The following is a 27,463-nucleotide window of genomic DNA, read 5'->3' as shown; positions in this document are numbered from 1 at the left end:
TAAATAAAAGTAACAATTATCGTGAACAAATGTAATAATACAGAAATATTACATTACATCATATCAATAGTTACTTTTTCTGACGACAATGATTACTTGAATAAAAGTAAGAATTATCGTGAACAAATGTAATTATCTAGAAACGTTGCATTTCATTGTAATAATAATTATACTTTTTATGACGACAATAAATACTTGGCCAAATAGTTAAAAATATAAGTACAATCGAGTGAAAATAATATTATTTTTCTTCACATCAATAATTACTTTTATTTACAAAGCTTATTACTTAAGCAAATAACTAAAAGTAAAAGTCCGTATAATAAAAACAAACACTGTTGTGAGTTTCTTCATAATAATAATTACTTTTTATTACAAAAATAGTAATTACTTTTCATTAGAACAATAAGCATAACAAATATAATATTTTTGAAATATTACATTTGTACATATCAATTATTACTTTTCATTATGATAATATTTACTTGACTAAACTATATATAAAATAATGTAAAAGAAAAATAGTAAAATAAAAAAAATACAATAGAAAAACAGTTTAAAAAAAAGAAAATATATAAAAAATGAAAAAAAAATAATAATAAGAAAAAGAAAACAGAAAAAATGAAAAAAAAAGTATAAAAAAAAACAAAAGCACAAAAATAAAATCCAAAAAGTGTAAAAAAAGGAAAGAAAAAAAAAACAAAAAACAAAAAATTTGAAAAAATAGGGGGCAAGGGTTTCAAACTTGAGACCTCAAAGGAAGTGGGGTATTATGAGAGTATTGCCACTGCACCACCGTGTCATTATGCTTATTTTCTCTTACAATATATATATCGACGTGTAGTTGGCGGGTGACCGTATACCATGCCGTCACCCGCACACAAGTTTTTGCGTAGAAGATAAGGTATGATGTCATGGTTCAAAGATGAAAATGAGATCCATTTTCAAAGAAACAGGAAAAAAAAAATATAAGCGGAGTATAATTCTTTTTTGTGGACCTTTTTATAGAACTAAAAAAAAATGAAAAAGTAAATATAACTTTCTTTGGCGAATAAGGGAAGTATATTATAGTAAAGAGTCAAATATTAAAATAACCATTTTGCTTAACTAAAAGTTAATTATTGCCACAAAAATAATACTCCCACCGTCCATGAAAGAACTTCCTAGGAGGGAGTGGCACCAGTTTTAAGAAAAAATATTGTTGAGTGTATTGAGAATGAATAAAAGGTAATTGAGTGTATTGAGGGTGATGAAAATGTGTTATAATTAATATTGAGAGTTGTGAAAATTGAAAAGTAAGAAGATTATAAGTGGTGGGGTATAGTCCAAAAATAAATAGGAAGTTCTTTTGTGGACGTACAAAAAATGAAAGATAGGAAGTTTTTTCATGGATGGAGGGAGTAATATATTAATTATAAACACTCTTATCAAAATACCCTTTTATTATTTCATTTTAAAATTATTAAAAATTAAAAAATTGAATTTTAAGTTATAACCCCAAAACAAATTCCCGTCGCTCCCCACCCAATCCTCCACCTCCGCCAACCAAATTCCCCCGCCTGCCTCTCTCGACTAAATCGAGTTCACGCTGTCTGTATCTCCATCGTCGTCGGCGCCCATCGCCTGTATCATCAATTTTTACGTATGTCTCTCTCTCTGGTACAATTAATCATGCTGATTTTTAGAAAAACAATGGAGAATCATGTAATCAGTCCGACGAAGAAGCTTCCGATGACGGTGAGAGAGTGAGACAAAAGACAGCACTCAAGCACATTGTGAAGAAAAATTGTATGGCCCGCACGAATGTAATACAGAGAAACAAATTTGGGGGAAATGGGATTTTAGGGGAAGGGGAAAGGGGTAGGCGCCGCGGTAGGTGGGGTTAGGTAGTTTAATTTCTTATTTTTTCCTTTTCATTCGAACTTTTAATTATGTTTTCTATTACTTCTATTTTTTTTATTTTTTATTAAGGGTAAAGTATGTAGTGATTAGAATTAATATATTTTTATTTGTATGGTTAATATTAACTTTTTGTTAATCAAAATGGTTATTTAGAGATATTAAATCCAATAGAGACCCAAAGTCCGTAAATCTAAATAACACAGAATGATAATCTTGTTGAATAAGCTTGAGCCAAATAATAGAATTATATTTATTCAATTCCTAATGCTTAGTTATTGCTCAACTAAACACGGATTAGCGCTAAGCAAAATCCATTAATAATATTCTTAAAAAAAAAATCCATTAATAATTAATAACATCATAAACCCCTTAAAATCCTCCAGCCTCCAAAATCCCGGGGTTTATCAACCATGCGACTCTCGACCATAACTAAATTCCGCCGCGCTCGGCCGCCGGCGGCGGCGCTCCGCCGCTTCTTGTGCTACTACTCTTCCTCTTACTCTTCGCATTCGCTGATTAATAGCTCAGACCACCACCACCGTGACGGTCGGCGTAATTACAGTCCTCGACGATCGTCGGTGCTATACTGGCACTCATCTCTCGATTGCAGTTCCTCTCCTCGACGATTCTCAGCTCAGTCCGGCGCCTTTGAACCGGGCGAGCGGTTTCTTCCGGTTCAAACGCTCATCTACTTACTCGATTCTTATCACGATGTTACTGGCTTGCCCTGGTAGGAACGATGAATTCATGTCGATTTGTGTTTCTTTGCGTGGATTGAAGCTCCGTTTTGTTTGAATTAGCTTGCAGTACTAGAAGTGTGGAAAAGATCAAGTCTCAAAAATTGAATTTATTTGAATGATTTTATTTGTGGAATTATCAATTGCTGTTTTAGATGTTTCCTAGCTCAAGCTTATGAACCTTGTGTGTGTGTGTGTGTTTCGTAGTATATAGATGGAACTTTTTTTTGGGCTTTGCTGTTTAGGTTGTGTTGATAAAGATACTTTTTCCAATATTATTGGTTATGATTTTTCATACAGTTCCTTTTACTAGCTCGATGCTTTTGTGTTTAATTGATACTGGTAATTTATCGCGTGGATAAAACAAAACCAGAGCATGAAAAAGCAATGCAGTTTGAGGCGCTGCTGGATACATGAATGAAAATTGAAGCCCTGGAATTGGAAAATGAGATATTTTTATGAATGCTTGAATGTATGTGTGTGTGTGTGTATTTTGTGATATTGTCATCTTCCCTCCACCAAATCCATTTAGGGAGTCCAATTTTATGGGTTAGTAGATTTTCTTACTACTGTACGAGTATACGACTTCTAGCTAGATTTTGTAAACCTAATCATATTTCTTTGTACGTATAGGATGCATGTAAGATTCGCATTGCTTGGTTTTCAATAACCATTCTTATGATTTTTCTCGAGTACCTGTTATTAATTGCATTTTCTAACCTGCAGAGGACTTTCTGCTTGATTGATTTCTGTTATTAGGGTTATAGTGACTGAAAACTGACCGAATCAAGTGGAACTTTGTAGGTGGGTAGTGATCTCAACATCTACCTTGGCAATGAGACTTGCATTGTTTCCTATAAGTGTGGTGCAACTTAAAAAAATGAGGAGGTTAGGAATGCTGCTACCTAGATGTGAGTTTTCATAGCCCATTGTCATTAATCTAAATTTAAGTCTGAGAAAAATTCATTTTCCCTTTTAATTCTTCCTTTAGAACTATAATGGATTTTTGTAGGTGAAACTATGTCTTCCTTATTTTGGCTTGGGATAGGTCAGCTCGAGCTTAGGATGCAAAAAATGAAAATAGAGGGATGATATCTCCGAGCAATTTATATTTAAGTTTCTTAGCTTCCAAAGTGGAAATAATTGCTTCCATATTTGATCTAGCAGTTTTGTTATAAACACCGGAAATGAAACTACCAAGTTATAATAAATAGGAGGTAATGCTTTATGCTTGTATTTTAACTTGTATCTTACGCAAGCAAATTATATTAGAAAGCAACTGTCTGTGTAGTTTTGCAGTTATCGTGTTTTTTCCTTTCCGCGGTCTGTGTGTGAGTTACATTAGTGTGATATGTGTATGCATCATAGAGTTATACTTGGATATGTTACTACACGGATTTCTGTAAACTGTAACATATTATTTTTGTTTTTTGTGTTCTCAATAGTACCTCGACCATTTCCACCGCCTCAGTCAAGACGAAGTTACAGGGACCAATTCGCCCTTTTCTTGAAGGAGAAGAAGGCAGCTAGGTGTCCTTCATTGTTTTGGTTCATCTCATCATTTACTTTCCAGGTTATGTTTCTTGTTTATTGGACGTATTCTTTGGGTCCTAGCCAAAGGATTCTTCGTCTTGCAGAATGGTATGATTGTGCAACCAGATGTTTATTACATTTCATGTGACTGCTGCCATCCAGAAGTACTTCTTTCAACTTATTAAGTATGCAAATATTATGTTCTTGAGTTCTTCTTATCTTCATGGCAAATTTGCTTGAGGAGCTACTTCTGCATTAGAGAAGCAAAATTAGAAAAACTTACAAGCTAGTCAATTATTAGGAAATATTTGAATGTAAAGTTATGTGGATATGATTTGCTTTCTATCTTTCTGGTATATTTCAGCTTTTGTTGTTTAATTGCCATCTTTTATGAATCGAATTATATATCATAATGAGATCCACCTGTAAATGCTTTTATTATATTTGATTTACCTGACCCAACTGAGCTAGGACTCTGTCTATAACGTTTATTCAGACTTTTATTCTACCAGAGATGGGACTTCATGCTTCGTTCTCTCGTTCATTTTAATTCTTGGCATGTTGGGAGTGATGAAGAAATAACTGAGCGTATTCATTTTATGTGCATGTCACTTTCTTTTCATTCATGCTATAATAACAGATGAATCAACAATTTTATGCAGTTGCCTTGCTTTTTCTTGTGGATTGCTACTATCAGGAGAATGTGCTCGGATCATCACCCTGGTTTTGATAGTGTAAGGCGCTTCATATTAAATTCATATGATTTTCAGATAAAATACAAGTGCATTTAAGTCATTTTGCTTCAAAGTGTTAAGCTGAATGCCTCTCATGTTGGTTTTGAAAACCATGCATATAGCATTGAACTATACTCTTGGCCGTATATAGGAAATCTAACAGACTCAAACCAAGTTCCCATTTTATTGTTTACCCTTTCCGTTGTTTTGATCTGTTGGTAAATTGACTAGGTGAACTTATTCTGAATGTTACAGGGAGGTATTTTATGGTTCCAGAACTTGACTGTATATCCACACGGTGTGTTGGGACTTATTCTCCCATTCTGCATTGCAGGCTTGCATTTCACTAATGTTCAGGTTGAGGGCACTACCCTTAGCACACACTTAGATCATGATACTTTATTTTTCTTTGGTATTCTAGAACTGATTTTGTAGATGTGTATCTTAAATGTTTTATATTCCAATGCTTATTCTTTTCACTTTTCAGTTGTCCTTTGCGAGGTCACCACTTCAGCATTTACCAGATTCCTTAGGATCCTTAGCAAAGGTAAGCTTGAAGAAGTTAATAGAGTGTTGGGTAAAAGGGTTCCAATAAACTGTTAAATTAATAGAGTAATGTTGATATATTTTGTGGAGTTCTTCGTGAACTAATTTAACTAGTCCTGAGAATGTGATCCATTGCAGGGATACAAGAGTTATTTGTTGATTTTGATTCTGCCTATATTGCTTACTACATTTAATGTTCCCCAGGTAAATTGGAAGTCTACACTTTTCCTGATTCTTGCATTTCAAATCTTATAATATGATATGTTCATTATGATATGTTGTGTCTTTTGCATTTCTTTGTTGTAGTGGTAGCATGTGGGTGATGATTTAAACGTATATTCTTAACTCTTATACTTCCCAAGAACTTGTTACTGCAGCCTAGTTAAATGGATTTATTAAATCAATTACATGAACTAAATTTGAGCAATTATGTATTGATACTGTAAATTGCTTTTAGTTGTATTGATACTGTAAATTGCTTTTTGTTATTTATTTGAATTTGAATGCTCTCTCTTTTCACATCTTGCAGGGCTGCTTAGTTTATTGGCTTTCAAATAGTACATTGACCTTGATACAGGTTGGTGCTGTTACTCTAAAGTTAGTACATGTATGCTTAAAATTCACTGATCCCATCTGAAAGAATCGGATGCTAGCTATTCGGTTTATGAAAATGTACAACTCCGCAAGGCTTGCAAAGAGCAACAATTTGTGCATGGTGTGAGCCATTCTCATGCTTCTTCTTCCCCTCTCCCTTAAAAAAAATGAGGATCAATAATGGTTCCCTGTTCCCCCGTGATGACTCGAATCCCCGACCAAATGGTTGGAGGGGAAGCATCTCACTAACTGAGTTGTGCTTTGTTGTCATACACTATCATGGGATGGACATGGATGCTAAATTTGTTATGGCTTTTAATTCATTGCTTTCGCATTTGTTCTTTTTCTTTTGCTCATTTGTTCGTTCCCTTGATTTTCAGCAATCATGCCTTCGCAATCCCACTTTACTCAATTATTTGGGGGCTCCTAAAGTGAGTGCTCCAGTAGAAGCACTGACTGTTAAAAAAAATGACAGTGCCGGAGTAGCAGATATCGTTTTAATGACTAAGGAAGGAGAAGTACATGCCCAAACCTTATCACCTGTCGAACTGGTCAATGTCAGTGATCTTGTAGCATGCTCTTTAAAATGCTTTTATACTCCATTGATGTTTCTTAATCCACCTCAGTACTTTTTCTACAGTACTCAATCAAAGTTTTATCTGCTGGCCGCAAAGATACTGCAATCATGTGTCTAAGGTAATGGAGCCGTCGGGCTTAAGAGTCTTGGGTTTCTCTTCTATATTTATGTTGCTTTTGTGTTGAAATATGAACTGCAGAATTGCCCTTGGAAAGGACCCTGGGTTTGTCAGAGCCATGCTTATTATGGGGCAGACACTGATACAGAACAAACAACTCGGTGAGGCTACTGAGTGCTTAGAAACTGCAGTTTCAAAGGTCCGATTCAGTTAAAATCTGCACGAAACCACTTCATTTTTCTCCTTCCTCATTTTCATGATAATCATATGTCAGACTTTTTACTATCACATAAACTGTACTTGACCGGAGGGATTTACTCTTCGATTCAGCTCCTTGTTGATGGCTATCCTACAGAAGCTGAAGATGTCGATCTATTGATTCTTTCGTCTCAATGGGCGGGTATTGCTAATGTGCAGCAGGTATATCTGAACTACCTAAACTTGTTAGTTTTAGTAACCAACCCACTCCTTTTGCACACTACGTATAACAAATCATCATAGCTTTAACACCTATACCATGCTTTGATCTTATTGAAGCCTCTCGATTCACTGAATGCATCAACACTGTTCCATTTCAACAAATCTTGTGCAGGGGAAGATGGAAAAGGGTCTTGTGCACCTAGAAAGAATAGCTCAACTCAAAGAACCCGAGGATTCAAAGAGCAAGGCCCACTACTACGACGGTTTACTCGTTCTTTCAAGGTACGGTGACAGATGCCCACAGCTCACATTTTCTCCAAGCATCCATTTGAGCATATGCTAGTTATCTCTTCAATTTTGATGCATCCTTGAAAAACTGAAGCTGTCGTCTCTGTAACTACATGCTCACTCGTCATGTTTTTCTAGTGCTCTAGCGAATGTAGACCGCGAAGACGAGGCGCTGAAGTACTTGCAGATGGCTGCTGCATATGACCCTTCTTACAGTGTGTACATTGAGCATTTGAAAAATGATTCGAAGAAGCTTAGCAGCGATCCATCTAACAGCGGCAAGTAGTATACATATATATACTATTTTCACTACTTGTTTTCTCTTTTGTATTTTGTTGCTCAATCTTAATTTTTCATGACATTTTTTTAAACGAGTAGCGATTAGAATAGATTGTATTCTCTCCTATTATGTTGTTTTGGGACTTCATTGTCTTCTGAAATGGCAGTATTCACTATAATATCTACTGTGTATTTATACATGTACACACTATGAATAAACAAAAAATAGATTAAAATGTGCGTGGGTTGGCCAAGTGATAAGGGCTTAATGCCTAAGAGCATTGGCAACGCCCTTACTCGAGTGCCTACTCGAGTAGGGCGTTGTAGGGGGCACCTACTCGAGGGATACTCGAGTCTTCGAGTATGCACGATGGGGGAGAGGGAAGGCGCGTTGCACGCGCCTTAATTTAATAATAAAAAAAATAAATAGAGAAATTCAAATTTTAAATAAAATTTTGACTGCTTTTCCTCGATCTCCGAGCTTTGACCGACCGTTTCCATTTATTTTTTTTCTTCTTCTTCTCCTCTTTAAAAAACCTCATCTCCTCCATTTTTCTTCACATTTCTTCTTCTCCAATTTTCTTCTCCTATATTTCTCTTCTAATTTTATTCCTTCATGAATCCACACAACCCTTTCTATAATCCTAATTGGTGCCCCGATCTCTCCGCCGATTATCACCCCGATATGGGAGGAATCAACTTGGAGGAGACCCCAGCCGAGGAGGAACCAGTCAGTGCAGAGCAGAGTGCCTCCAAACCAAAGAAGGGCGACCGGAGGAAGGAAATGGCCAACAAAATCAAGCACGACAAGGAAGTAAGGATCCGTCATACTTACCTTTCCGAGCATACGGATCTCATCGTCCAAGTATGGGCGGAGGAGACGAACGACGCCATCCGTGGGACGGATCAGAAGGGGGAGGCGTATTGGGGACAGATCCGCGCACGTGTCAACCCCATCATCGACGTCGACCTTAAGATCCGGCAACTTCAAGGCCGCTGGGCCCGAGTGAGGGCGGATGTGCATCTCTGGGAAGCTATTTGGGTGGAGACGCGCAACAATTGGCCTTCCGGTCATTCTGACGATATGCTTCGTGACAAGGCCCAAATCCTCTTCAAGGCTCGAAGCCCACAAAAGGCCGCATTCAATTTTTGGAACGCGTGGAAAGTTCTCCGGAACAATTTCAAGTTCAAGTCGATGTACCTCGTTGGAGACTTGCATGCCTCCAAGAGGACAAAGACTACAGAAGAGGGCGGCTTTACCACCTCGGCGTCGGGCGAGTAAATCACTTCTTCCCGGCCCATTGGCAACAAGGCGGCGAAGGCGGCGGCAAAGGGGAAAGGGAAGGCGTCAGCGTCGCAGATGAGCTCGGAGCCTCCACCCGAAATAGTGGAGAGGTTGGATAGGTCCGACCAACAGATGAGGGCATTCACCGCCCAGTACACGCGGAGGAACGATATCAAGAAGAGGGAGCTCGATATGCAGCTCCTGAACGCGGATACGACGCACATGACGGACGCACAAAGGGCATTGCACGCGTCCATGGTCGCCGACGTGCTCAGGCGTCGTGGTCTAGACTAGGATTTTAATTATGTAATTTTAATGATGGTTTTTTATGATGTTTTAGGTGTTTTTAATTTTTATATAATTTTTTATGATGTTTTAGGTGTTTTTAAATTTTATGTTTAATGGCGTATTTAACTATTAGAAAAATATGTTATTTAGATTTGAGCAATTAAATTTAAATGAAAAACATAAAAATCAAAACTAATGTTATCAAGTAGGCTATCAAGTAACCCCAATGCAGCACTACTTACTCAATAACACAACCTACTATCAAGTAAGCTCATTGCGGATGCTCTAAGGCCAAAGGTCTTGGGATCGAGTTTTCTGTGCCGCGACCTTTAAATTTTTTTATTTAATACTGTTAATTTATTTAAAAAAAATAGATTAAAATTACTCTCTCTGTCCATAAAAAAAGAGTCTCATTTGACAGTGGACACAAGTTTTAATAAAGTTGTTAAAATTATTATAAATAAAATAACAATACAATTTGTAGGGTAATGATAATACAAAAAAGTAAAATACATGTACATTATTAGTTAGAAAATAGAATAAAAGTATAATTTATAATTAAATATAGCAGATAAGGTATGATGTGATGGTTCAAAGAGGAAAATGAGATCCATTTTCGTAGAAATAGGAAAAAAAAAAAAAAAAAGGTAAGCAGAAGCATTCCCAGCAGATCACCTAAATGCATCACTAACTCTAAATTTAGGCTAAAACAATTGAATATGAGATAAAAAATGCATCCAGCAGATCTCCTAAATTAGATGGGGCTCACAAAAAAATTTACACCTACCTAAATTCAATCTTAAATTTACACCCACCCTAAATTTATTTTAAGCATATAATTAGTAGGGCTCACACATAATTATTATTTTTATGTAGAAAATAAGAGATCTGATATATGCATTTATAAAATCGAGATCCTAAAATTAAATAGGGAAGCTTTAGAGAGGAATATAGGAGCATAATTTTGGGATTTCTGCTGGGAGTGCTCTAATTCGTTTTCGTGGACCTTTTTATAGAGTTAAAAAAAATGAAAAAGTAAATATAACTTTTTTTGGCCAACGAATAAGGGAAGTATATTATAGTAAATCCAATAATGACACAAAGTCCGTAAATCCAAATAACACAGAATGATAATCTTGTTGAATAAGCTTGAGCCAAATAATAGAATTATGTTTTATTCAATTCCTAATGCTTAGTTATTGCTCAACTAAACACGGATTAGCGCTAAGCAAAATCCATTAATAATATTCTCAAAAAAAAAAATCCATTAATAATTAATAACATCATAAACCCCTTAAAATCCTCCAGCCTCCAAAATCCCGGGGTTTATCAACCATGCGACTCTCGACCATAACTAAATTCCGCCGCGCTCGGCCGGCGGCGGCGGAGCGCCGCCACTTCTTGTGCTACTACTCTTCCTCTTACTCTTCGCATTCGCTGATTAATAGCTCACACCACCACCACCGTGACGATCGGCGTAATTACAGTCCTCGACGATCGTCGGTGCTATACTGGCACTCATCTCTCGATTGCAGTTCCTCTCCTCGACGATTCTCAGCTCAGTCCGGCGCCTTTGAACCGGGCGAGCGGTTTCTTCCGGTTCAAACGCTCATCTACTTGCTCGATTCTTATCACGATGTTACTGGCTTGCCCTGGTAGGAACGATGAATTCATGTCGATTTGTGTTTCTTTGCGTGGATTGAAGCTCCGTTTTGTTTGAATTAGCTTGCAGTACTAGAAGTGTGGAAAAGATCAAGTCTCAAAAATTGAATTTATTTGAATGATTTTATTTGTGGAATTATCAATTGCTGTTTTAGATGTTTCCTAGCTCAAGCTTATGAACCTTGTGTGTGTGTGTTTCGTAGTATATAGATGGAACTTTTTTTGGGCTTTGCTGTTAAGGTTGTGTTGATAAAGATACTTTTTCCAATATTATTGGTTATGATTTTTCATACAGTTCCTTTTACTAGCTCGATGCTTTTGTGTTTAATTGATACTGGTAATTTAGTCGTTGGAAACTAACTGAGTAAGTTGAATTCTGTAGGTGGATCATAATCTGTTCATCTACTGTGGCTATGAGGCTTGCAATATTTCCTTTGATTGTGTTGCAACTTAAAAAATTGAGGATGATAGGAGAGCTGCTGCCTAAATGTGAGTAATCATTTGTATGGATGTGTATGAAAGTAGGATATATAGTGAAGGGAAATTATTTTTAGAATTGTGATTTTTCTTTTCTTTTGTATTCCTAATAGTACCTCCGCCTATTCCACCACCTCTGTCAGGACGAAGTTTCAGAGACCAATTTGCCCTTTTCTGGATGGAAAAGGAGGCAGCTCGGTGCCCTTCAGTGCTTTGGTTCTTCTCCTCGGTTGCTGTTCAGGTTATTTTCCTTGTATTATACTCACCAGTTTATTCAGCCCCTAGCCAAAAATTTCATCATCTTGCAAAATGATACGGCATGAGGTCAAATGTGTTCAGAATCATGTTTCACCTACTGATGACCATCATTTATGAATCCATCTTATTTTTCATTATGATTTCCAGTTGCAATTCTCCACGCGGCTTCTTTTATCCAATTGTATATTAGATGGAGTTTCATACTTCTTTCTCTTGTTCTTCTAATTAATATGCAGGTGCCTTGCTTTTTCTTGTGGCTCATGACTATTCGTAAAATGTCACTGGATCATCACCCTGGTTTCGATATGGTATGTTACTTCTAAACCAGACGCATATGTTGTGCTTTCTTTTTTCTGAGTAGCTCAGTTACTGGCAACATAAATTTCATCCTAAAATATTGCAGGGGGGGATATTATGGTCATTGAACTTGACTGAATATCCACATGGAGCATTGGGGCCTATTTTCCCTCTGTGCATTGCAGGCTTGCATTTCGCTAATGTTCAGGTTAGGGATAATACTTTAGTGCACTTAGATCTTCATCCTATGTCATTGTTTTCTGGTGTTGTGGAAGTGGAACTGATTATTAGATTCAAGTGTATCTATAGACAAGGTGCTTGTCCTTCATAGAGGTGATTTGTCAGCATTTTATGATGTGTGAACCATGAAACGGAACTTCTTTGTTGCTTCAATGATGCATGCTGCAATGACGATCAGGGCTGAGAGCTTATTTTCTCTATTTTCAGCTGTCTCTTCGAAATTCATCACTTCAACACGTTCCAGGCACCTTAAAATTATTAGCAAAGGTGAGCTTTAAATCCTTTGAAGTGGGAGCATTTGTGAGCTAATAACCGGAGATCTTATGGAAAGTCTTCCCAACACCATCCATTAATATTTATATCATATATAGAAAAAGAACGACTATAAAATAGAGGATGCAGGAGGTGTCGGAGATCGGGAGGGTGGCATTCCTAAAGGAGTGGATTCAAGAGGAGACCGGAAGGAGGAAGAAGGGGAATGGGGGTGGTGCTGCTGATGAGATTCCGGTGTGCGTAGCCGTCGGGGGCAAAGCGATTTCAGGGAAAAAAAAATATTGGGGATTTAGGGATCAGTAGATTATTTGTGATTTTAGGGGTTAATTAGATTATATTGAATCTATATCAGTGTTACGTGTAAAATTAAATTCACATCAGTGTCACGTCAATTTTACAGTCACCAGAGATGAAAATGGTGGGAAAATTGAACAAATGTAAAAGTTTGTGATAAAAATTGGAATTTTCTAAGTTCGTGGGCACATCGTATTTCGACCAAAGTTTGTGATTTACATGCATTTAACCCTTAGGGTGTGTTTGCTTTTTATCCCTCTAAATGGAGGGATAACAAAAATTTATGCCTTTAAATGTCTTCTTTCTTATCCCACATTTTACACAAAAGAGAAGTTCACCATTTTTTCTTCCTTGTTTTCACTTCAAGGAGGGATAATATTATCATATAATATTATCCCTCCTTAAAGTGAAAATAAGGAAGAAAAAATGGTGAACTTCGATTTGGGTGCGTTCTCTTTGGTTGTAAATTTATCATGGGAAAAGAAGGGATAAACAAAATTTCACCCTTTAAATCTTTCATTTCTTTTTCCACATTTCCTACTTAACCCTTACTCATTCCTCATTTACACTACAAATGATGGATAATATTATCCCTCCAAAAATGGTGTGATTATTATTCCTCCTTTGTAGTGTACATGAGGAATGAGTAATGGTCAAGTAGGAAATGAGGGAAAAGAAAGGAATGATTTAAAGGATGAAATTTTGTTTATCCTTCATTTTCTCATGATAAATTTACAACCAAAGAGAACGCACCCTTTGTGTAAAATGTGGGATAAGAAAGGAGACATTTAAAGGTATAAATTTTTATTATCCCTCATTTTCCCATCCATCAAAGTGAACGCACCCTTATAGAATAAGAATGGTTTATACCTGAACCCATCCTTATTTATATCTAGATATATATCTATATATATATATATATATATATATATATATATATTCTATGATGTTATATGTTTGTGAGGGTGTTAGAGTAGCACTGACGATCTGATTTTTCTCTTTGCTATATAGATATACAAGGTTTATTTGCAACTGCTGACACTGCCTATATTGATTGCTACTTTCTATGTTCCCCAGGTAATAGACTGCCAAATTTTTTGGATGTGACATTCTTGTATAATGTTGTGACATGTAGATATTTATATATACCTTAATTTGAATGCTAACTCCCGCTTATATCTTACAGGGATCCTTAATATATTGGTTTACCAATAGTACATTCAGTCTCATACAGGTTGGTACTATTGTTCTGAAAATTACGACATATATGCTGCATGATCTTTAAACTTCATATTTCCTGTGAGAAGAATTTAACTTTAATGATCGATGATTCGAAAAAGAACTTTTGCTTACTCATATTGGTGTTAGTGTGTAAAAAGTTTCCAGTTTAGACTATGATCGTCAATGTTTACTACCTTAGATATCTCCGAGGGCCGGTGTGGGCATATGGGGAAAAAATTAGCTGCTTTTATTGTTTGTGAAATGATAATCTTATTTTTATTTTTTTTAAATGATGATAATTTCAAGATCCTTGCATAAAACAAATGTTGTATTTGTTATGAAGCAGCACCATGTCGATTTCTTTGCTCCTCTTGTTTGCCTTTCAGCTATTATGTCTCCACAATCCTAATGTTCGCGAGTATTTGGGGCTTTCTGAAATGAATGCTTCAGCGGTATCTCCAACTGTCATTCAAAGAGAACACAGCTCTTTAGCAGCATATACAGTTATACGGACCAAAGAGGGAGAAATGTCTGCAGAAACCCTATCACCTGAAGACTTAGTTTCCGTAAGCGATGTTTTGGCATTCTCTTAAAGGTCTAATGTACATATTCGAATTTATTCCTATTAATTAATTTGAGCACGTGTAAACAGCTTTCGATCCAAGTCTTAAGTGGTGGCCAAAAAGATGGTGCAATTGCATTACTTAGGTAACAAAACCTTTGCTCATTTAGAAGATTGGCTTTTTCCTTTATTTTAATGTTCGATTTCTGGTATGTGAACTGTAGAGTTGCGCTCGACAAGGATCCTGGGCATGTAAGAGCTTGGCTTATTATGGGGCAAACGCTGTTACAAAAAGAACATTATGCTGAAGCTGCTGAGTGCCTAGACAAGGCTATTTCAATGGTTTGATTCAATCTTGTATTAAAGTTCATATCTTTTCTAAATTTAGAAAATCATCCAACAGATGTTATGATCTCAGTTGCTTGTGTCAATAACATGTCCATTCGATGTATTATCTGTTAAAAACTGAAATATTATGATGAACACCACTTTCTTTTTAGTAATCCTATAACGGTCCTGAAGGTTTGCACTATAACTTCGATTCAGCTACTTGTCGCCGGGAATCCTACAGGAGTTGAAGAAGTTGATCTTTTGATTCTTTCGTCTCAATGGGCGGGTACTGCAAACATGCTTCAGGTACTATCTAAACTCCCATGTTACTGTGGATCCGGAAAGATTTCGTATTTTCATGACATGGTATCCAAAAAGAATACATTAGTTATTATGCTATAAATCTTTGCCAGTGTGTGCCAATCATCACTGGCTAGGTTGTCGAACGCCTTATAAACTATGTTATCCCGTTTCAGGGAAAGACAGAAGAGGGTCTTGTGCACCTAGAAAGAATAGCTCAGATGAAAGAGCCCCAAGATTCAAAGAGCAAAGCCCACTACTACGACGGTTTAATCATCCTCTCAAGGTACGAACCCACCCCGTTCCAAGTCCTTTGCCATTTTAGCATATCTACTAGTTGTTCTTATGTTTTCTTTGATGGCACTCTAGCGCTTTAGTGAGTGTGAACCGCAGAGCTGAGGCGTTCAAGTACTTGCACAAGGCTGCTGCTTACAATCCTGCCTTCTATGGGTATATCGAACAATTGGAAGCCGAAGTAAGGGGGTTCGCCAGCGATCTATCTAACAGCAACAGATATCTATAATTCAGTTCACACCATCTCAGGTCCACCTCTCTTTCCTCCTCGTGTATATAAACTTAAAACAAGGCAATGGGACGGGCCTCCAAAAACGGAGTTCATCCTTTATGACAGACAGCAAGTGCTCTAGTTATACAAACTCCTTGTGCCTATCCTTCTCCACACAATCTGATCGTCCATTACCAAAGATTTAAGGTGTCATGTTGAAAGCCACATAAATCTCGTGGATCGAGACGAGCGGACACGCAGCAGTGGAGGAGCTTCTGTTGGAGTAAGGTGAGCATGTTTCATGTTTGAAAAATAAATGAATTGTGAATGGCTGAGAATTGAGGAATCTTTTGTGGTTGCATTGCCTGCAAATCCAATGCTTACACGACTCTGAGTTTCTTTATTCTGCCAGACCGTATAACGACTTTAAGCATTCTCTTTTTGTCTTTGATATATCTCTCTATCAATTCAGTTTTACGATTCATGTTTATATGTTTTTAATTTCACTGTTAGATAGTTCTACCTGAGACTCATCAAGATCTGAGTATTTGTGATTCCGAATATGCCTTTTTTATTTATATTAGTTCCGTCTCATGCAAGACTATTTCTTTTTTGGTATGTCCCTTAAATAATGTAATTTCTATTTTTGAACAATTTTACCCTTATGATTTACATTTATTTACAATTTTTTACTCTCAATGTAAGATTATTTCTCCACTATCAAATACGCTCAACAATCTTTAAAATATGTGTCGAAAGAGTCCTTACATAATTGTAGAGAACGAAGAGAGTATCATCTCAATCACCAATGTTAATAAATTGTACTATTATGATTTATCGAGTTCATGTAATTTTAATCGTGTTGTCTTTTTGTACTCGATGTTTATTTGAATTTTTCGACCAAATAAATGGATCAACAAGTCCTTGCATATAGATCAAAACATGGAATTTCATCTCTTTTGGGAGCAACAACAGGAAACAAGTAATCAAGAATTGTGACAGTGAAGGAAAATATATTTGAAGAATTAAGCAATGAGATCACTATAAAGAATCAGGCAGCTAGGTTTTCCCAAGTAGTATGTAATTGAGTGGTTAAAGAAAGGTTTAAATATAGAAATGTGGTTATATGTTGAGAATTTGTGGCTCCCAATTGTCTGCACAATTAAGTACTTCTACTGTAATAAGCTACAACCAGTAGTATCATACTACCATACCCCACTCATCATCATTATCATTCACCGTCACCCTATTATACAAAAATAAAAAAATGGAACGGCCCATATCTAAATTCAGATTTGATTTTGTATTTGTACTTTTTCGTATACGTGATAATTTTGGTGGTGTTGAGGTACATTTTGTATTTGGTTTGAGGTTTTGAAAACTAAAATTATGAATTATTTTTAAATTGTAATTTTAATGTGATTTTTAAAGTGTGGTGAATTAAATCATAATATTTTTAATTTTTGTAATTTCGTTTTTTTTTTTAAATTGATCATTGAAGTGTTGAGTTGGGGCTTGTGAGGCCTAAATAATACAGTTTCATACATTTTCAATTTTTTTTTCCAAATTATAAATGAACTGTATTCTACATTTACACTCTAATTTTCAATATTCAACAATTTTATTGCAAACGATGTTGTAATATTAATATTTTGTGGCGAATTAATCTACGTGAGCTTCAATTCAACGATCGGAAATAATTAAGGGGCGAAATTACATAAATTGAAAAGATGATGATTTAATTACCCACACTTTAAAAATCACGTTAAAATTATAATTTCAAAATAGTTCGTGATTTTACTTGCCAAAATCCTTTTGCTTGAAGAAAATAGATGTAAAACTGCAATAAGTCTTTAAGTCATGATCTCGATAAAATAAACTTCATACAAAAAATAATTAGTAAATAAGTTGATATAATATCCATAGATATATATAATTGATAATATTATACTCCCCTCATTTCATTACAAATGTCTCAATTTTCATAATGGGATGTCCTATATTACAAATGTCTCATTCTTTTTTCGACAATATATTCTTTCTCTATACTTAATATATAAATAATTTCCACCAATTCACTTTTATCTGATTTCTACATATTTTTTAATCTTCGTGCTAAAAAATAATTGGACATTTGTAACGAGACAGATGAAGTACTGATTATTTACTCGGATAGGTTGATTGTCGATTTTTTTTCTATATATAAAAGCCAAAACCGAACATGAACTTACACTCTCAATTAATTTTCCAAAATCGGAAAAACAAACCGAAGCAATCAATCTGGTTATCATATTTTTGCTACTTGAATTTTTTTTAGGGTGTGTTATCTTTGGTTGTAAAATTATCATGGAAATATGAGGGATAATCAAAATTTCACCATTTAAATTTTTTCTTTCTTTTCTCTCATTTCCTACTTGACCATTACTTATTCCTCATTTTCACTATAAAGGAGGGATAATATTATCCCTCCAAAAATGGTGTGATCCCTCATTTATAATGAAAATGAGGAACGATTAAGGGTGATATAGAAAATGAGGGAAAAGATTGAAAGGATTTAAAGAGTGAAATTTTATTCATTCCTTATTTTTCGATGATAAATTTACCATTAAAGAGAACGCCTCTAATTCTTATCTAATTCGAATTATTGAAAGCATACAAAATTCATATCGGCAGCATGTGGCTTAAAGGGAAATGGAAAAGCGTGAGAAATGATCGGATATTTTGGAGGAACCGTGGGGCTAAAAATAATTTATAAATCGGTGCAGTAAACTATTTTCAAATTATCTAATTATAACAATAATAACATAATTACGTCCGAAAATGAGAGGCAAGATTAGTCTAGAGACTCTTTAAACAATGCTATATAATAACTAATGATTAAATTTTTCTTTTTCTCCACAAGAATTATAGAGAGAGATGGTAGAGAATTTGATGGTATGGAGACAACACAACGCAACAGCAGTAATAGTAAGTCACAGAAATCCTGTGTCCAACAACCACAGAAAAGCTTCGTGGACTCCCTTAAGCCGCCAGCATTCACCACCCTCGCTTGCGCCACGTGGCTGATGGTGAGATTAATGAGGTGTGGTGATTCTAATGGTTGCGTGATGGCCCAATCGGAAGCCGGCACGTCTCCATTTTTACTGTAGGGAGTGGGGCAGAGTATAAATTTTTGGTGATTATTTCACGCAAGTAATCTCCTCCGATAAAAATGAATCTGATGCTGCCATGCATTTGCCAACCAATCATTTTCAACCCCTTTTTTCCTCTCTTTTTCTTTGAATTTTCAATTTTTGAATTTTTGAACTACCTCATCATTTACATTTACAAGATATAATAATAACCTAGGGAGTAATACGCAATTCGTCCACAAAAAATAATACTCCCTCGTTGAGTGGAGAAAAAGAATAACATAAATTTTAATAAAAATAATTAAATATATTGTAAGTGAAACAAACATCTCGATCACTTACAAAATAAAATTAATAATAATAATTAATTATATTGTAAGTGAAGGAAAAGATTCATCGAAATTATTTAAAAATAGAAATAAATTAATTTTTGTGAACATTTCAAATTAATAAAAATAAATTATTTATATTCCTACTGATCAATTGAAGCTTTTCTAACAAGATGACATAGGTAATGAGCTAACTTAGAAAAAATAATTTTATGCATGATTAGCTCATGTTTTAAAAATATATATTGTGATGTGAATACTTTTTTTTTCTTTGTTTCTTTTAATTTGAATGATGTGTTTATTCTAGGGCTAATTGCCTGTAAATTCCTAATGTTTACACGAAATTAGTTTTTGCTCCTATTTTTATTTTTCTACTTTTAAATACCTAACCTTTCGTTTTTGTCTCAAATTTATCCGGTGACTAGTTTTTTCTTACACCGGCGCTAGAAATATAGGGGTGAGCATCGATTCGGTTCGGTGCAAAACCGAACCAAAAACTCAAAACCGAAAATTGAACCGATGGTTAAAATTGGAACCAAACCGCACCAATTGGGGGTCCGAAACTGAACCAAAACCGAATCGATAAAACCATCGGTTTCGGTTCGGTGCCGAACCGAACGATGCATTTTTTTATTTTATTTTTTTCAAAAATACCAATTAAAAATTGTAAAATACACAAATTTCAAATGTCAAATCCCCACAACATGAACCTGATAAATAATTATATATTATAATTGTGAATTAGGGTTTTAGTTTTAGGTTAAAAAATTAGAAAAATAATTATATATTATAAAATAATTATATATAATAAAATATTAATATGTATCGGTTCGGTTTGCAACCGAACCAAAAAATAAAAACCGACACCGAATCGAAAATTTTTGATTTTTACTTTTCAAAATCGAACCGAAAACCGAACCAATAGAATTGGGACCGAACCGTACCAATCCAGTTCGGTTCGATTCGATTTTCAGTGTTGGTTCGGTTTCTGCTCACCCCTACGGAAATGCCACTGTGGCAGCTGGAATTGATGAGGTGGCAGCCATAATTGACACCTAAACATATTTTTTACATGTGGCAAAAAAATAAGAAATAAAAACAAAAAAAATTCCAAATCATCATCATCTTCCTCAAACCCTTATCCCCACTCCACCAACCCGCCGCCGCCTTCCCCTACAAGCACCACCGGCGCCGCCCCCTTCCCTCCCCCAACCCGCCACCGCCTCCCCCCTGCAACCACCACCACCGTTCGCAGAATTCCGCCATGGAAGAGATGGATTTCAAAGTAGAAGAAGCCACCATCAAATCAATCCAACATCCACTGTCGTGCCCAGATCGAACGCCTCAATCCCGTCCTCATTCGCCTCCACCAAGATCCTCAACAACCACCGCTGCGCCCCTCGATCTCCATCCTCCTTCGCTTCTATCAAGATCCTCAACAACCAACTGCAACCACCGAATTCGAACAGAACAACCAAATCGAACATAACAACCAAATCGAATTCCCCACCCCGGCGCCCGCCTCCCCTTCCCCACCTCTGGCAATAGTGTTCTTAGAACAAGTCGACGGCGCGGCGGTTGAGAGACGGAGACGACCTCGCCGAAGGTCGAACCAGGGTGGTTCACGGAGCCAAGCAAACACGCGGCGGCGTTGAACCTATTCACGAAATTTCAAACGAGGGAGAGAAGCTTCGTTCTGGGTTTTACTCGGAGGAGCTCGTCGATTGACTATTGTCGTGAGCTGACAACACTGCGCCGACAGTGGTGGAGGTGGCAGGGGGCGGCGCCGGGTGGGGGGAGGGGAAGTTAGGGTTTGGGATGGGGGAAGGGGGAAAAGACGATTGGGGAGGGGGAAGATTTCTTTTTTTTTTTTTCTTTTTTTCCACATGTTTTTTTATTTTAATTTTTTTTAGATATTTTTTCTGCATGTCACAAAAGTGCCACCATGTTAATTTTCGACTGCTACCTCATCAATTCCGGTTGCCATAGTGGCATTTTCGGCGCCGGCGTAAGAAAAAACCGGTCACCGGATAAATTTGAGACAAAAATAAAATGTTAGGTATTTAAAAGTAGAAAAATAAAAATAGGTGCAAAACCCAATTCCGTGTAAACGTTAGGGATTTACAGGCAATTAACCCTTTATTCTATAATTTTAGGGAGCAAAAGAAAGTTTTCCATCAAATAGGTGGAAAATTAAAAATGATACTTTTGAAAATTATAAATAAAATTAAGGATCTTTACTGAGTAATTGATGTAGACTATTTTAATTTTTAAGAAAAAATAATTTACATTTACTTATATTCTAACTATATTTGATATTTATTTTTTTATTCATTTGATACATCATTTAATTTTTTTTAATAAATTAATATGATTAAATAAAGAAATTTAAAGGTCGCGCCACAGGGGGCTCGAACCCAAGACCTTCGGTTTTAGACATTAACCCTTAATCACTTAGCCGATACACACACTACATCGTTTAATTTTGATGCAAAGCTATATTCATCGTGCATCGCACGGGCCAGTGTACTAGTTGTAAGTGAAGGAAGAGATTCATCGAAATTTTTTAAAAATAGAAAGAAATTAATTTTTGTGAACATTTCAAACTAATAAAAATAAATTGTTTTTTGTAAACAGAAGGAGCACGATAAATGATAATTAATGCGGCTTCCTGTATATGTGGCTAAACTTTTACGAGCATTGCGTACAATTTAATTTACGTCAACATTCTTTTATATATTTATTTTAGTTTCAATAATTTATAAATTACATTGCGAGATACAATAAGAAATTTTACTCCTATGTTTCTTGATCATAAGCAAAACTGCAATTAGGATATAAATTTCTTAATTGTGGCAACAAAATCCACATTTATATTTTTCAACAATTACAAAATATACCAACTCGTTATTTCGACTATTCGACAGTATTGATGTATTTTAATTGGATCGAAGGGGGCAAAATAATGTTATTGCTCCCACGTTTCAAGATCACTAGTATACTCGCCCGTGCGATGCACGGAAACATCAAAATCAAGTAACATTTTTTAATAAATAAATATTACTAATATTAATCATAATCTATAAGTAAAAGATCAAATAACCAATTATTCAAAAAACGTTTAATAAGTAGGTGTAAAGATTATATAATTTATTTTAGATTTGCTGCCTTTTCTGCATTTCTATTATGTGTTATATATTTTAAATTCATTTGTAATATTTGATGATGCTATTGAATGCAGATTTCAATAAAGTTTCACTCGAATTAAATGTGCATGTGAGCCAACAAATGCTATATCCAATATAATCTATAGATTGCAAACATATTTATGTTTATTTTTGTATATTGTTCATGATAAACTTCTTTTTTATGAATTGGATATACAATTACTACTTAAATAATTTGAACCTTTTCATACTTCAAGCTAAATTGTACAAATGTGAAGGGTGAAAAGGATATACTCCTTATTAATTTGAACCTTTTCATACTCCAAGCTAAATTGGAGCATATAGAATATTGTTAATTTATCAAAAGAAAAAAGATATAATACAGAATAATAGACAAATTAATTAAAATACTATTGGATTAATATAAAATGTGTAGGACTTATATATTATCATAGGTTGCTTTCGTCCAAGAATTCTTATAGCAAGATTTTGAAAATTTTGAAGTAAATATAATTAATCATTTGATCTTCTCCACTCTTGTTGAAATTTGGGCTGAGAATCTGAGTTGAGACGAAATCAAGCACTTGTAAGAAAATGAAACCTTACCATCCAAATTGCCATTTAATTTGGTAGCACACAACACTTGATATGCTTTCTCTGTAATTTCAACACTAAGCTTATAAATATCATCAGTTGACACACTTTTAATTTTATGTTCAACTCTTAAGCACGTCATCTAGGAAGGTGGTTGGCCAAAACCAAAATTTTTCATGTTTTATTATCCACAACATCTATCTCTAAATGACACAAATCTCATCAATGTTGTCTTAAATTAAAATGATCAAACCTTACCATCAAACGGGAGTTTCACTATAAATTTCTTTCCATCATAAACAAAAATTTGGTTTTTATTCCCAGTGCAAAGGACACAGAATCAACATCAGTAAATGCTTCTTCTGATGGGAACATATATACATATTAAGAAGTGAAAATTTTTAGATTACTTAAATACATGCAAATGATTAATCATTTACAACATATGAACTTCAGAGTTAAAGTTATAAGACCACCATATATTATATCATAAAGGAAGAACTCACAAAATAAATAACAATTTGGATAACCAAATAAACTTATGTAATTGAGTCCTAGAAAAGTATATATATACCCAATGAAAGTTTTCCACACACACACACAAACACATATAATGACAAATAAAAACTGAATTGAAGCAATTTAACTTTATATGAATGAAACCACATTGAGAAAAGTATATAGGTTTCATGAAAATATGGAAATTGAAATGCCAAAAGTTCAAGCATACCAATTAAGAAAAAACTAAGCATATCGCAGGAGTAACAAATCCTAATAGAAGTGAATATCCCCATTCAACAGTCAACACTAAGCACACTCTGTTTGTTCACCTGCGCTGTAAAACGTGTCCGCACAAGATCAAAGGATAGGTAGATGAAACGGCAGTTACTGCAACCAGACCACCACCTAAATCTGTACTGATATTTTCTCCTTGGCCTTCAACTCCTAAAGTAACTTGTAATAAAGTAACATCTATTAAACAAACAAACAAAAAGTGCAAAAGATTAGTCAATAACACACACGAAACACTTGATACGTGAATAATTTACTAAAAAACATAAGTTCTTTACAGAACAACTGTAACAACATTCTTGTAGCGTTCAAATGCATAAAAGCTTATGGAAGAATAGGAAAGATGGTGCGCGATCGTGACCAAATTTCATTTCCAAAACGCTCTCATGCCTTCTTCTCTAGCAATCATTGATGCTTCACGATATATACTGCCCTTCTCTAACCTAAACACATCGGAATGCATTCCCTGAATCTACAGAATTGATGCAAAATTTCAAGGTCATCTTCGGGTACTGCCCCTCAATCACCGCAGGGAGGATTTCTTCACTGTTTTGTGATGACGCAATCCATTGCGGCAGAAGATACTGAAAGCCTCAGAGTAGCGGAGATTTTGCTAAATACATCACATAAATGATCAAATTACACATAAATTGTTGTAACCGTGATTGTTGGGAGAACGTGTGAGAGAGTGGAAGAGTGTGAGAGAAAATTGCTAGAATAACCGTGTTTTTAAAAAATTGCCGGGAAAAAATAACTGTTCTAAACTGTGTTTTTATATAATATATAGATAAGCAAAATTGCAGCTAGGAATTAGGATATAAATTTCTTAATTGTGGCAATAAAAACCCACAATTTTCTTTTTCAGCCATAGCAAAATATACCATATAATTATTTTCTACAGTATTGGCGTACTCCCTCCGTCCACAAAGATTGTGTGTTTATTACTATTTTCGTCTGTCCATAAAGATTGTGTGTTTTCCTTTTTTGGAAACTTACTTTATACTTTAAATCTCATTCACATTCAATATTTACTCAATACCCACTCTTTACTTCAATTTGGTGAACCTCATACTACCATTTAATACTAAAATCACATCTACCAATTTTTTCATTAGAGCTCGTGTCCTACACTCCACCACACACTCTTTATACCACATACTCTTTATAGATTGAGGGAGGGAGTATTTTAATTTGATCGAAGGGGACAAAATAATGTTATTGCTCAGAAGCTGGCTTCTTAGGCTAAAGGTTTGAATACATTATATCTTTGGGATGAATCTTTGTCTAATGTGAAAAAAATTTCTCAAGTTCTTATATTTGTGTCCGTAAAAAAGTTACCCCTTGAATAAAAAAAATTGAGTATCATTTTCATAGTAAATGCAGAAACACTTGCACTTAAATTCACTAAAAACATTAGTATTATAATTCAAAATGAATAAGTTTCCTTTTGTAATATCTTAATCACCGTTTTTTAAGGAATAATATGTTAAAAATTCATTAATGAAGCAAAGTAGCAAACAACATAAAATATTTATACGATTTTGAGGTGCGAAAAGTTGGCGAGGCTTAAGGGTAGAATTGGAAGATGTGGAAAAGAAAAGGACAATAATGCTGCGTAGCCATATACGTTTAGAAGATACATTTGCGCCACGTGTCGCCCACTCCATCATCATAATAAACAAAAACCTCTAGATATTTTCTACACACTCTCACTATTCACACTTCACTACCCCAACTCTCCAATATTTCGTTTCTCATGCCCTATATTAGCTTCTAATTCCCTCTTGAGTCTTTTTTTTTTAACCGAAACAATATATTATATCAAATCACGATGAGCAACACCTGTGAGCCAGATTGAAAAATTCGACTTCCATATCTTTGAATCATCCGACAAAGCAGCGAAATTTGCTAAAACATGAGCGGCACGATTGTCCTCTCTACGAACATGAAAGAACTCAAAAAAACACTCTCTTTAATTCGACAAAAAGCCTCAAAGAGCCCATCATTCAACGAATCCATGCCACGGTGATGTTCCTGGAGAACATGAAACTCTAGGAGTGAATCCAAGAACACCTCAATCGGACCCAGATCGTTCTCCATGTAGAAACCAACTCCAAGCAACAAAGCATGAAGCTTTCCCATCAAAATAGTCTCAGTCCTCCCCACCCGACGTGCCATAGCTGCACAGATCGAACCATCAGAATCTCTGACCAGGAAATCGACCCCATCGCTCCACTATCTTCTTGGATTGAGACATCCACATCTAAACGAAGCAGACCCCTTCGCGGGGGGATCCAGCGCTAGTCACCCTCCTTCGGCAAGAGATGCATCTGGACCATCACCTTGCCTCTAGCTTTCTTGAAAGCCTTAAGAAACAGAATTTTACATAGAAAATAGAGGAAAAAAGAAAAAGAAAGCATGGGAATTGAGATTCAGATCTCTCATTTTATAAAAGAAGAAATATCACTGAGAATTTGACAATCTACTATGAATCTATAATTGAGTTTATTAAAAAATAATTTTGCATATTAATTTACAACAATTTTATCAATAAAATAATCCCTGAAAGAGTTTAGTGCCTCAAATTACCAACAAAGTAAAATTGTGTAAAGAAAAGAGTAATGTTGGAAGAAATGTTATCAACAGAATGTTAATAACATTATAACCAACATGCAGAGGAAAGTATAAACACACAGGAATACTTTTTTCACGGATTATAAATAACCCGTGAGTGCCTCAAGGCTAAATCCACTATGTTGAATCAACAATACAAAGTACAAATTTGGATCTTCTTGGAGATCTATCTTTACAGAATATCTGCCTAAAATAAACCAACCTATCTACTTTCAGTACTACAATGTTGATACAACACAGATGACAGAACCCAAACACAGCCGAATAACAAAAGTTAATCGGACAAAGCAAACAACATGCTACGCTCCAATGGCCTTGCACTTCAAATCTTGCCCTCGACGTCCCGTCGATACAAAGATAGACTTTACAGATTGACTGCCTAAGTCTACTTCGTCAAAGCAATCCTTGAAGAACCGGTGACACGTTTGCAGCAGGAAAATGACGAAATGGCTGTGAGCGAATGTTAGGTCGGTGAAAACTCACTCCCAAAACGTCAGGATGAATGAGGCTTCTTGCTGCTTTTATAGACCTTCATGTCGTGGTTAGTTTCCTCCACTTCCCACTTCCAGAAGCTTCCTATAACCGCCGCAATCCACCTCCGAAAACTGTCAGTCGACCAGTCTGGAATGTTGGTTGAGAGATCATGGGTCCTGAAAAATAGGAACTAACAGCCCACTACTTTGGACCATGATAAACCACCTTTCCACTTATTAAAAACGTGGTCAACAAGCATAAAACCTTTATTCCACAACCAAAGAATAAGAAAACGTGAAAGGAAGGTAAAGATTAAATATATACAAATACCAATGGAGAGTCAAAATATGGAGTCAAGGCAGACTCCGGAATGTTGGTTGAAAACCCAGAAATGTTGACACCATGAATGTTATCAACATTCCACCCAACATTGAAAACACGTATGTTATCAACATTGGTCCCAACATTGTCGGAGACAACATTGACTCTAACAATTCCAAATAAGGCATTACTTTTTTTTAAAATCCAAGATTATGTTATACCTTGCCAATTAAAGTGTACACAGTGGCTGAAGCCCCCTGCCATTTCTTGAGGTTTATATATATATAAATAAGAAATAGAA

The 27,463-nt window shown here is 35.4% G+C and overlaps 2 protein-coding genes across 5 annotated transcripts; both read left to right on the top strand.

Moving 5' to 3' along the window:
* Window positions 1-2,177: 2,177 nt before the first annotated feature.
* On the top strand, window positions 2,178-7,907 carry LOC130989754 (ALBINO3-like protein 2, chloroplastic). Of its 2 annotated transcripts, XM_057913851.1 has the most exons (14): window positions 2,178-2,632; window positions 3,444-3,550; window positions 4,085-4,212; window positions 4,835-4,906; window positions 5,162-5,263; window positions 5,394-5,453; window positions 5,591-5,656; window positions 5,982-6,029; window positions 6,427-6,603; window positions 6,687-6,742; window positions 6,823-6,940; window positions 7,072-7,161; window positions 7,334-7,443; window positions 7,588-7,907. In XM_057913851.1, the coding sequence occupies exons 1-14, from the start codon at window positions 2,313-2,315 to the stop codon at window positions 7,733-7,735; spliced, it is 1,602 nt and encodes a 533-aa protein (XP_057769834.1). In that variant the 5' UTR covers window positions 2,178-2,312; the 3' UTR covers window positions 7,736-7,907. The 2 variants fall into 2 exon arrangements, with proteins under 2 accessions (XP_057769834.1, XP_057769843.1); XM_057913860.1 differs by lacking the exon at window positions 5,591-5,656 and having other exon boundaries at window positions 2,234-2,632.
* A 2,680-nt stretch (window positions 7,908-10,587) lies between these two features.
* On the top strand, window positions 10,588-16,319 carry LOC130989738 (ALBINO3-like protein 2, chloroplastic). Of its 3 annotated transcripts, none has more exons than XM_057913824.1 (14): window positions 10,589-10,956; window positions 11,346-11,452; window positions 11,554-11,681; window positions 11,935-12,006; window positions 12,102-12,203; window positions 12,443-12,502; window positions 13,814-13,879; window positions 13,989-14,036; window positions 14,410-14,589; window positions 14,676-14,731; window positions 14,810-14,927; window positions 15,108-15,221; window positions 15,392-15,501; window positions 15,585-16,319. In XM_057913824.1, exons 1-14 carry the CDS (start codon window positions 10,637-10,639, stop codon window positions 15,736-15,738), a joined length of 1,635 nt encoding a protein of 544 aa, XP_057769807.1. In that variant the 5' UTR covers window positions 10,589-10,636; the 3' UTR covers window positions 15,739-16,319. The 3 variants fall into 3 exon arrangements, with proteins under 3 accessions (XP_057769823.1, XP_057769807.1, XP_057769815.1); XM_057913832.1 differs by having other exon boundaries at window positions 10,591-10,956; window positions 15,132-15,221; XM_057913840.1 differs by lacking the exon at window positions 12,443-12,502 and having other exon boundaries at window positions 10,588-10,956.
* The last annotated feature ends 11,144 nt before the right edge of the window (window positions 16,320-27,463 follow it).

This window comes from Salvia miltiorrhiza, chromosome 1, assembly GCF_028751815.1.
Source record: "Salvia miltiorrhiza cultivar Shanhuang (shh) chromosome 1, IMPLAD_Smil_shh, whole genome shotgun sequence".
NCBI classification, from domain to species: domain Eukaryota; kingdom Viridiplantae; phylum Streptophyta; class Magnoliopsida; order Lamiales; family Lamiaceae; genus Salvia; species Salvia miltiorrhiza.
The sequence above is the reverse complement of the archived record's forward strand: the minus strand, read 5'-3'. Positions and strand labels throughout refer to the sequence as shown.

Coding starts and splice junctions, on each gene's coding strand:
- LOC130989754 (XM_057913851.1), top strand. CDS start 2,313: ATGCGACTCTCGACCATAACTAAATTCCGCCGCGCTCGGCCGCCGGCG. Junction 6,743..6,822: donor ACTGCAATCATGTGTCTAAG/GTAATGGAGCCG, acceptor TATGAACTGCAG/AATTGCCCTTGGAAAGGACC. Junction 7,162..7,333: donor GTATTGCTAATGTGCAGCAG/GTATATCTGAAC, acceptor AATCTTGTGCAG/GGGAAGATGGAAAAGGGTCT.
- LOC130989738 (XM_057913824.1), top strand. CDS start 10,637: ATGCGACTCTCGACCATAACTAAATTCCGCCGCGCTCGGCCGGCGGCG. Junction 14,590..14,675: donor CACCTGAAGACTTAGTTTCC/GTAAGCGATGTT, acceptor ACGTGTAAACAG/CTTTCGATCCAAGTCTTAAG. Junction 15,502..15,584: donor GGTTTAATCATCCTCTCAAG/GTACGAACCCAC, acceptor ATGGCACTCTAG/CGCTTTAGTGAGTGTGAACC.